Source organism: Zootoca vivipara, chromosome 6 (assembly GCF_965207765.1).
Source record: "Zootoca vivipara chromosome 6, rZooViv2.hap1.1, whole genome shotgun sequence".
Classification (NCBI taxonomy): Eukaryota; Metazoa; Chordata; class Lepidosauria; order Squamata; family Lacertidae; genus Zootoca; species Zootoca vivipara.
Genome location: NC_142589.1, coordinates 24,797,362 through 24,808,102, shown reverse-complemented (window position 1 = coordinate 24,808,102; position 10,741 = coordinate 24,797,362). Strand labels below are relative to the sequence as shown.

Sequence of the window (10,741 nt, the reverse complement as noted above, 5' to 3'; positions counted from 1 at the left end):
TCCAATGGATTTTATATGCATTTGGGCACCCTGAGGTGGCATTGCAAAACCTGAAGAACTGCGCCATTCGATCAGGAGTTGTGGGTTCTTATCCACAAGCAGGTTCAGGACCATTTAATTGGGTCTCTCTGCTGCAAATAGTGGACCAAACCATGGGAGCGGGGCCAGGGCGCGAGAGTGCTAGAGTCCTGTCTAGTCTAGTTGCACGGGATAAATTCCAATCTGTTACCTCCGAGGATGTGGACAGGCTGCTTGGGTGAGTGAAACCAACCACCTGTCTCCTTGATCCTTTCCCATCCTGGCTAAAAAAGCAAGCCGGGAAGGGCTGGGTGATGGGCTCTGCAGGGTGGTGAATGCTTCCCTCTGGGAGGGAGTCTTCCCAGCCCCATTGAAAGAGGCGGTCATTAAACCACTTCTTAAAAAACATCTCTGGACCCGGCCGATAGGGCCAACTATCGCCCAGTCTCAAATCTTCCATTCTTGGGCAAGGTGATTGAGCAAGTGGTTGCTGAACAACTCCAGGCATGCCTGGAGGATGCGGACCATTTGGATCCCTTCTGATCGTGATTCAGGCCTCACCATGGGACTGAAACCGCCTTGGTTGTGCTGGTCCATATATCTGGCAGGCTAGGAACAAGGGTGAAAGCTGTTTCCTAGTTCTGCTGGATCTCTCAGTGGCTTTTGATACCATCGATCATGACATCCTTCTGGACCGTCTAGAGGAGCTGGGGGCACTGTTATACAGTGGTTCCGCTTCTTCCTCCTGGGCCATGTCCAGAATGTGGTGGTGGGGGATGAGGGTTCAGACCCCTGGGCTCTCACTTGTGGGGTGCCTCAGGGTTCCATCCTCTCCCCCATGCTTCTTAATATCTATATGAAGCCTCTGGAAGGAATCATCAGGGGGTTTGGGCTGGGTGTTCATCAGTATGCAGATGATACCCAGCTTTACCTCTCTTTTAAATCAGAACCAGTTAAGGCAGTGAAGGTCCTAGAGGCGGTTGGAGGATGGATGGTGGCTAACAGATTGAGGTTGAATCCTGACAAGACAGAAGTACTGTTTTGGGGGGATGGTGTGTGTGTGGGGGGGGTGGACTCCCTGGTCCTGAATGAGGCAACTGAAAGAGCAGGTGTGCAGCCTGGGAGTCATTTTGGACTTACAGCTGTCCATGAAGGCGCAGGTCAATTCTGTGTCTAGGGCAGCTGTCTACCAGCTCCATCTAGTACGCAGGCTGAGACCCTACTTGCCCACAGACCATCTAGCCAGAGTGGTGCATGCTCTAGTTAACTCCCACTTGGACTACTGCAACGCACTCTACGTGAGTCCACCTTTGAAGGTGACCTGGAAATTGCAACTAATCCAGAATGCGGCAGCTGGACTAGTGACTGGGAGTGGCCGCTGAGACCATATAACACCAGTCTTGAAAGACCTACACTGGCTCCCAGTACGTTTCCAAGCACAATTCAAAGTGTTGGTACTGACTGTTAAAGCCCTAAATGGCCTCGGCTCAGTATATCTGAAGGAGCGTCTCCACCTCTATCATTCAGCCCGGACACTGAGGTCCAGCACCGAGGGCCTTCTGGTGGTTCCCTCACTGCGAGAACTGGTGTTACCAGGTAGAGGGTCTTCTCGGTAGTGGTGCCTGCCCTGTGTAATGTCCTCCCATCAGATGTGACTTTTAGAAGACATCTGAAGGCAGCCCTGTTTAGGGAAGTTTTTCATGTTTGAAGTTTTATTCTGTTTTTAATGTTCTGTTGAAAGCTGCCCAGAGTGGCTGGGGAAACCCAGCCAGATGGGTGGGATAGAAATAATATATTATTATTATTATTATTCCCTCCACCATCCCTCCACTCTCCCCAGCCCCCCACGTGTACAGCTCAGGGGCACAGTACCTTACGCTGCGAAGGGGGAGAACTTTGCTTTGCGGTTGGAATTCAGAGAAGCCGATACTCTTCAGCTCCTGGAAAAGGGGAACATGCACAAAGTAAGACCTTTAACAAAAAAAAAGAAGAGAGGGAGGAAGAAATTGGGCTGTTATCCATAAATGCTTTGGGCTGTAGCCAACTCAATTTTACTCAGACTAGACCCAATGAAATTAATGGACCTAAGTTAGTCCTGTCTAATTGCAGTGTGAGGAATGGACAGCCGGCCCAAGCAAGCAGTGAGAGGCCCTTTACCCAGCAGTTCAGCAAACTGCTCTGTGCAGCAGCCTCCTCTCATTTAAAAGGGGGAGGAGCGGAGGGGCAGGGAAATGGGGAGGCTGCAAAGATGGGGGGGTGTTGGTCAGATGTGGGGGAAGGGAAGTTGCCAAAGTGGTAAGAGGAGTTGGTGAGCAGAGTAAGTGGGGGCAAAGCTATGATACATGATAGTGTGTGTGTGTGTGACCGACCGAATCTATACTGAAATTCTTGGTGGCAAATGAAATACCACAAGGGAAATCATGGCTGTGATTGGAGTACAGATAGCTACTAGAAAGAGCCAAGTGGCAACCAGAGAGAAGAAACAGAGACCTGGTGGACCAGCTGAAATGACCCATAAGATGGCCCATAAACATGCTGACTGAGCCACAAGGATCTGGGGTAGATCTTCATCCCTCGCAGCAGGAGAGGAACAACGAGCAACCCCAAGCCCTGATTCTGCTGAGGAGAAGACCAAAAGCCGCCACAGCAGCCCATCCTTACCTCCAAGCTGTGGCTATGAATGCTCCTCAGCGCCCGCTCCAGGAGCCCAACCTGACCCGTCAGCTGCAGGGTCCATTCCTGGAGCTGCTTGTTCTCCTCGTCCAGAAGCCGCACTCTGGAAAAAGCCACAGAGAAGATGCCTCAGTGGCACGTTCATCCCTGCCAAGACGAAGCTGTGGGAAAGCATGTGGCACAGGACTGCAAGGGAGGGAAGCGACCGGGGGCCAGAAGGAGAGAGGAAGGGGGATGTCACTCTGGCTGGGAGCCAGAGCCACTTTCCCCGTTCTCTCTCCTTTTGGCCCCAAGTGTCACCAGGAGGAGGTGACGTCCCCTGCCTCCCAGGAAGGGAATTGTGGCATATGGAGAGCAGCCTGACCCCATCTGTAAACCAGAGCAGGGGTAGGGTGCATGCACTCCCTGCTTGAAGAAAGCTAAAATAATAAAATCACCTGTTCATGCCTCCTCACAAATGTCATTACTGAATATGGATGTTAGTTGCAGCTAGGATTTCAATAGCCCAGCAAAGGAAAGCCCTGAAAAATCTGCGGTATAAGAATTTATGGACTTTGGCTATTGTGGAAAAAACAGTCTGCAGAGGGATGAGGGAAGATACAAAACACTTTTGTCATCTGATGGAGTTTTCTTTCCTCTGCTTCAGACTTAGATGCCCAACATTCACCATCCATGGCAGCTCAGGAAATATGGATACATATGGATACTTGATTTATATTGGTGTGTTACCACTTTTCTCTCTTAATTGTTTTTTGTTTCCTTGCTTGCTTTTTATAGGATATGCTGTATTACCCTGCTACTGCACCTTTGGGTTGTTAACAATTGCCATCATGTTACACAACAAAAAAAATATAAAGAAATAATTAAAATACTTTTAAAAGAAAATTTTATAAAAGTAAAAAAAGAAATGAAAAGATGGGATGCTGATTTATCTTGTATCATTTTTATCCAAGTGCTCCTCTTTATCAGTCTTGGTTAACCTCGTGTCTTTCTGATGTTTTGAACTACAACTCCCATCATCCTGTGCAAGCGAGGTGTGTATGGGAGGTTGGTGAAGGCTGTTCTATTACAAAGGAGACAAATTTAGTATTTGGACAATGTATTTGGACAAAGCGTGCATTTCATACATTTTAAACAACAAGGGTAAGACCAATGTGGTCAAGATAACTCCTGTGGCTGAATGCCAAACAGCACAGACACCTCAAGCTCCATGGGACTGAATCGCAAGGCTTGCAATTTTTTAAAAAATTTTGTAAAACAAAAAACAAAGCTGCTGCTACCTGCTCTGGATTGTGGAGAGGTCCTGCTTGCTGCTCCGCTCCGCTTCCTCCAGTTTGTGGAGCTGCTGAGTGAGCTTCCGCTTTTCTTGGAGTAAAATGTCGTTTTCAGTGGTCACTTGCGCAATCAGCATTGCATCCTGCAAGGAGGGATGCCACACAGAGAAGCCCCGTCATGTTTTCCAGCATTCTCTGCTCCTCTTCCGTTCCCCCACCAGAATTGTAACCCCATCAAACCATGGTTAAAATGCAAAGGGGAAAGGGACCCCACTCAAGGACCCTCCAGACCATCAGGATTTTGCACGAGGCATTCAAGCAAACAGGAAAACATTTAAGAGTTGGCACCTAGAGGATTTGAAAGCTTTCACATTATTTTATGGTGACATTTTGATGGGCCTAATAAAAGGGGTTGCCCTATTATGGATTTTGGTGTTATTATTCTGTTACATGCTTTTTTCGTCTAGCATTTTGGCAGACTAAACTCCTTTTTTTTCTTTGACATTTATGATCCAACACGACTGGGGGGTGCAGTTGTAAAACATCTAACAAGAAATTTTATTGGAAAGCTTATTTTTTATAACAATTCAATTACTGTTGTTATTTTTAGAAATAAGCCACCATCTGAGAGGGCTCTCACCTTTTCTGACTGACTTTTGGAGAGCTTGAGTTCGTTCTCAAGGTGCCTGATGCGGACATCACGCTGCTTCACTTCGCAGATGAAGGTCTCCTTCGCTCGCCGGAGCTTGGCCTTATGCCGGAGCTGTCGCTCTTTCTGTTTCCTGAGAAAACAGGCCACAGTCATCAGAAAAGGGGCCCTGGTGCTCAAGACACACAGCCAAGTCAGCGGAGGCCTGGCAATCCATACCCAGCCTCTGCCCTCCCTTAGTCAGCACCCAACTCCTGACTTCCAACCAGTCCAGGGGGTGGCTTCCTCTTCATCAGTGGCACTTAGATCTACAGATGAGGCCAGAGGCAAAGGTGGGCGAGGCCAGAGGCAAAGGTGGGAAGAGCAGTGACTGCCCACTAGGCTGGTTTCTGCATAGGGACCCCTCTCTCTGCCGTCCACCCAAGCAGGCAAAAGGCATGATCAGAGTTCAAGGACACAGTCCAGACAGACAAAAGCAAAGCAGAGCCAGGAAGGAGTGTGGCCTGGAGATAATCCCAAGGAACAGGCAGATAAACCTGGAGGGCTGGATTCAGGCCCCAGGCCAAAGGTTCCACAGCCATGCTTTTGTGTAGTCACCTGACAGAAATGGCCACCTCCTTCAGGATGTGCTCATACTCTTCCCGGAGGGTTTCCCTCTCCTGTTGCAACCCCAACAGCTGCCCTGAAATCTTCTGGCTGTATTTCTGACACTGGAGATGCTGAAAAGGAGATTTGGCATGGGGTCATCAGTCAATTGCCAACCAAATTCAGCCAGAGGCCAGCCATGTGGACAAGCTGGCAGGCGGTCACTTGTGACAGAGGACATGTATCTGCTGTTCTAAAAGGACAATCCCTGGTCTCAACCTTGCAGAGCCTGGAACCAGAGCATCTAAGGGCTACCTGTTCCCATATGCTCACCCAAGAGGCACTGTATAGGCTACCAGGAAAGGGTCTCTGTGATGTTGTGATAATTGTTCAGGTAACTATAATACATGATTTAAAGTATGTGTTAGGTTATCAGCTACTGCTTTATATGAGACAAAGTAACAGGCAAGAGAACACAAAATTGAAACCATCTGCTTCTGTACACTAAGTAATCACAAAAGCCTTATTATTTCTGTCCTCATAAATGGGAAAAATGGTAAACTGAATTCATTGCTGGATTTGTCCATCCCTAGCAGCGACCTTTTCTCACCTCATTGGAGAGGGTTTTCTTCTCTTCTTCCAGGATCCGCAACTGGGCCTCCTGATGCTGATGCTGGATCTGCAGCTCAGCAAAGGTCCTGGCCAGCTGTGCCTCGCTCTCCCGGGAGTGCCTGAGCTGCTGCTGCAGGTCTTCTGTCTGCTGATCCAGGAGCTTCCTGGCAGCCAACAGGAGAAAAATCCAGTGATGCAAAACAGGAAATCATCCAGTGTGGTTCATTTTTTCCATGGCCATTAGTAACAACGGGTTGTATCCAACTAAGTTCTACTCAGAGTAAACTTATTACCGTAATATACCTGGGTTAATGGCAATGGGTCTAGCTTTGAGTAGAACTTGCACTGGACATGACCTAATGACTGGATGCCAATTGCAAATATGGTATTTGGCAAGTTTGGCAGTTTTGAAGCTTTTCACTTCGTTTACCAAAGATAACTAAAAATAAACATGCTAAATTGGATCACTCTCTGGGGCATCCCCCCCTTTTTTAACTTTGGTAATGCCAATTATCCAATTCAAAATGGCAAGTTATCATTTCAATCTTATCCAATTCAAAATAGCCCTATGCAGATTACCCCATTCATAGTCTCTCAGCCAAGCCTACTTCATAGAGTTTTGAGGATAAAATGGGAGTGAGAAGAAATGTGCATGCCACCTCGAGCTTCTTGGAGAGAAAGTGGAATAAAAATGTAATAATTAATAAAGAATAAAGAGCAAACGTTTCCTGGTCAAATCCCTGCTGCTTACCAGCTGGCCAAATCCCCTTACACCACAAAATTTGTTCCTGTCTTACAGAAGAGAAACTCAGGTGATCTCTGCTACCTTTTTCGCTGCTCCTCTTGGAACTGCCGCTGGGCCTTGGTTTCCTCTTCCCTGGCCTCCTTCAGCTGTTCCTCCAGCTGCTTCCTCACCAAGATGCTGGTCTCGGAGAGCCGTACTTGGTGGTGAGATTCCTTCAGTGTTTGCTGCAGGTCCAAAATCTAGGAAGAAGGGTGAAGCGATACACCAAGGGCTCTAAGTGGCCCAGGTAGGTAACCATTAACAAAAGGGGCCTGAAGAATTTAGGAACTAAATAGTCACAGCTGTATGAGATGCACCTTCCCAGTCTGCCAGAGAAGTTGGAGGGGAGGAAAGAGCAGCCTCAGAAGCAGCAGAGATTTGGAAAGAAGAGATATGTAGAAAGCAAAGCATTGCCTCAATGTGGGAGATGCAGCAGGAACGAACAAGGAACTCCTTATGGGCTACAACAACCCAGTGATACTGATCAGAAAGCAGCAAGAGGGCCAGAAGCTGCAAGGAGTATGTTTCAAACTAAAGAACATTACTTAAGAACGTAAGAAGAGCCTGCTGGATCAGGTCAGAGGGGGCCCGTCTAGCTCAGCATTCTTTTCTCACAATGGCCAACCAGAGACCTATTATGGGAAGCCCACAAGCAGGATTCGACACAAGAGCACTCTCCCTTCTGTAGTGTTCAGAAGCATTGCTGCCTCCAACCATGGACGCAGAGCGCAGGTATCCTGGCCAGCAGTCCTCAATAGCCCTTTCCTCCATAACTGGCCCAGCCCTCTTATAAAGCCATCCAAGTTGGTGGCCATCACTGCCTCTTATGGGAGCAAATTCCATTGCTTAACCAAGCCACATTGAGGCACATAGTGCAAAGCAGGGTCTAATTTTTTAAACTAAACAAATACTTCTGCAACTCTTCAGGATGGCATTGTCGAAAGCAGCTTGGGAACCCAGCTTTGGCCACTGACCTTTCTCTCAGCCTCAGTGGCCCTGGCTTTCTCCTGGGTGAGCTTTTCCCTCAGGCCGCTCTGCTGCTTGGCTGCCTGCGACTGCCTGAGCAGCTCCAGCTCCAGCTCTTTGACCTTCTGCTGGCTGAGCTCCCACTGTGAAGTGAGTGACGAACAGGCCTTGGCGGAGTCGGAGAGCTTCAGCTGCATTTGCCTCAGCTCGGCTTTGATCTGAAAGGGTGGGGCAGAGAAAAGGTAGCACTTTCAGGAAAGTGGGACAACAAAATGGCAGTTCCCTCATTGCCAGGCAAAGAACTCCAACTCCCAGATATGGGTCTGTCAAAGGCTTCAACACTCAAATTGGACTGGGACACGAGGCAAACAGGAGGTGACACGGTTCAGCTGGTACATAAAAGCTGGTACATTGATACAGGGCTAAGTGCAAGCTAAAATGGTGATCCAACAAGCAACACATTCCATTTGGAGAGCTATTTGCATGGCAAGACTACGCAAGCAAACGCCAACGGAGTCTTACTCAGAGGAGACCTACTGAGATTAATGGACCTTAAGTTAGTCATGTCCACTAATTTCCAAGGGTCTGCTTTGGGTGGAACTTGGTTGGCCATAGCCCACAAAATCCAGCCTGAAAGGGCCAGGAATAAGCAAAGAGATGCCTTTTCAAGAAGCAGCTCATGAATCACATAATGAAAACTATGTGCTAGTCAAGTGGAGATGCTTTGGCCTAACAAAGCCAGGGCATAAATCTGTTCAATGAACACATGTCTTAAAAGGAGGAAGAAGGAGAAGAAAGAAGGAGGAAGAAAAGGAGGAGGAAAAAGAGGAGGAATAAGAAGACAAAGAAGAAGGGACATGTCCCCATCTCTTTCAAAACTGTCACTTGGATTTCCTGCCCTATGGGGATGGGGTCACCTACCTTGATGTTTTCTTGCTGAAGCAAGATGTTGCATTTCAAGTTCTTCTCCCTTTCATACCTCAGCTCCTTCTCGGCAGAGCTGCCCAAGTTCTGGATGCGCTGAACATCCTGCCAGAGAAGATACCCATCCTCCTTCTGCTCAGGTCTCTCCCCCAGCAGACCCTGTGAGACAGAGCAGAAGCTGTGAGGAAGGCAGCTGATACAGTTGCCAGATGAATGCAGAGAGGAGCAACACAGGGCTTGGACTGGGACTGGCACCATTTCCCGCTCTCTTTGACACCACCTGAGCAGTATTAGCCACATGAATTGGGGACATACCCAACACTGCCCAGGAGCCTTCTGGGAACCAAGTGATGCTCAGTAGCCAATCCCATGCCAATACCTGCCACAATGCTCCCAGATCTGCTGAGCTCTCTCAGCCTTACCAATAGACCACTGAAGATTGCCAGTAGACCAATGAGTTGTATACATCCATCCAATGCAAGTCCTACTCAGAGTGGACGCACTGCAATTAATGCATAGTTCAACCACGGAACTTGCTTTCACGGGAGGCAGTGAGAACCACCAACTTGGATGGCTTTAAAAGAGGATTAGAGAAATTCCTGGAGAAGGCTCTTGATGGCTACTAGCCATGCCAGCTATGCTGGAAACCACAAGAGGAGAGAAGGTTTGTGAGCTCTGTTGCTGCTTGCTGGTTTCCCACAGGCATCTGGTTGGTCAGAGTGAGAACAAGATGATGGACTAGGTGAGCTGCTAGCCTGCTCCAGCAGGTTCTTCATATGTTCTTAATGGGAAAGACTAACTCAGGTCCATTCTTTTCAGTGGGTCTACTCTGCATAGGGCATAGTTGAATACACCCCTATACACCTGTGCCTATGGACTATCCACCCACTGACAACACCAGGAAGAACTTTGAACATAAGAGCTGTTCAACAATGGAACAGACAATCTCAGGAGGCAGTGGCGTCTCCTTCTCTGGAGGTTTTTCAACAGAGGTCAGGTGGCCATCTGTCCAGGATTACTTAGCTGTGATTCCTGCAATGCAGGGGGTTAGACCATAGGTGACCCTTAGGGGGCACCTCCCAACTCTACAATTCTAAGAAATAGCTTTGAAAAGTTCCAGGTTCCTCTGTTTACATCTGCATCTACAATGATTCCGTGTCCTTACTGAGACAACCCCCCCCCCAAAAAAAATCACTGCACTTTCTCTTTTTTGCAGGAGACTATCTTACTTTGGGGAACCTCTGTCTTACAGAGAGGTATTTCATTCAGGAAGCCTTCTTACCTGCTTCGGTTCCCCATATGTGCTCCCCATGGGAGTCTGAGTCTTGCGGGGTGGATTCTCTCCAAAGCCAGCCTCACGTTTTGCCCTGACATTTGCCGTGCTCTTGGTGTTAAACTGACATTGGAGATCCAGGATATCTTTCCTTAACTGCATGTTTTCTTCCCACAGGCGCCTTCTCTCTTCATAGCTCTCCTTAACCTTCTTTTCTAGTTCCTCAGTTTTCTTCTTGCTCTCTAACAATTTAACACTTCAGGTTGAAGGTGGAGGGGGGAGGAGAGGAGAGAAAGAGGCCGACAGATAAACGCCATTTACTGCAGCATACCCTATTAAAAATGGGGTGCGAGTTTTGTAATTACCTCAAGATAAGGGACAAAAATATAAGCATGGATACTTGCTGGCTTCTTGACATGGGCTGCATACAAACCATCCACTTAAAGCACATGACATCCCCCAAGGAATCCTGAGAACTGTAGTTTGTTAAGGGTGCTGAGAGTTGTTGGGAGACCCCTCACAGAGCTACAGTTCCCAGTACCCTTAACAAACTGCAGTGCTCATTTATTAGGGTGGTGGCGGGGAGAGACATAACAGCAAATGTGGTATCAGAGTGCTTTAAATATATGGTGCGGAAGCGAGCCAAGCCCTATTCAGAGAAGCCCTATGAAAATCATGTCTACTTATTTCAGTAGGTCTGCTCTGAGTAGGACCGACACTGGAGACAGCTCAGTATGCTTAGAAATGCATACATTGAGATAAAAATACACATTTTAAATCTTTATTTAGATATTTTACCGCAGCTGCTCTCTTTCTTCTCCCTGGCTGTGGATCTGATCTTCCAAAGCCCTCTCCTTAGTTGTCAGTTCAGTGCACATCCTCCGGCTTGCCAACGATATTTCCCCAGGTTTTTTCCCTTCTGTAAGAACATGGTTGAGCTGTTCACATTCCTGGAAGAGCTCTGACACCTGCAAGGTTAGGAA

At 47.9% G+C, this 10,741-nt stretch overlaps 1 protein-coding gene across 5 annotated transcripts in view; it reads right to left on the bottom strand.

Moving 5' to 3' along the window:
* CCDC30 (coiled-coil domain containing 30) overlaps positions 1-10,741 on the bottom strand; it is a 39,334-nt gene that overhangs the window by 1,316 nt on the left and 27,277 nt on the right. For 4 of the 5 annotated variants that reach the window (XM_035116941.3, XM_088671798.1, XM_088671801.1 and 1 more), the window contains 11 exons: positions 10,557-10,726; positions 9,768-10,014; positions 8,483-8,644; positions 7,570-7,779; positions 6,638-6,795; positions 5,810-5,975; positions 5,212-5,333; positions 4,606-4,747; positions 3,972-4,108; positions 2,680-2,794; positions 1,891-1,958 (listed from right to left, as the gene is read on the bottom strand). In XM_035116941.3, coding sequence (XP_034972832.3) covers positions 1,891-1,958; positions 2,680-2,794; positions 3,972-4,108; positions 4,606-4,747; positions 5,212-5,333; positions 5,810-5,975; positions 6,638-6,795; positions 7,570-7,779; positions 8,483-8,644; positions 9,768-10,014; positions 10,557-10,726 — 1,697 coding nt within the window. Of the gene's footprint in view, positions 1-1,890; positions 1,990-2,679; positions 2,795-3,971; positions 4,109-4,605; positions 4,748-5,211; positions 5,334-5,809; positions 5,976-6,637; positions 6,796-7,569; positions 7,780-8,482; positions 8,645-9,767; positions 10,015-10,556; positions 10,727-10,741 lie in introns of all 5 variants that reach the window. The other variant, XM_088671799.1, reaches the window with a different exon arrangement.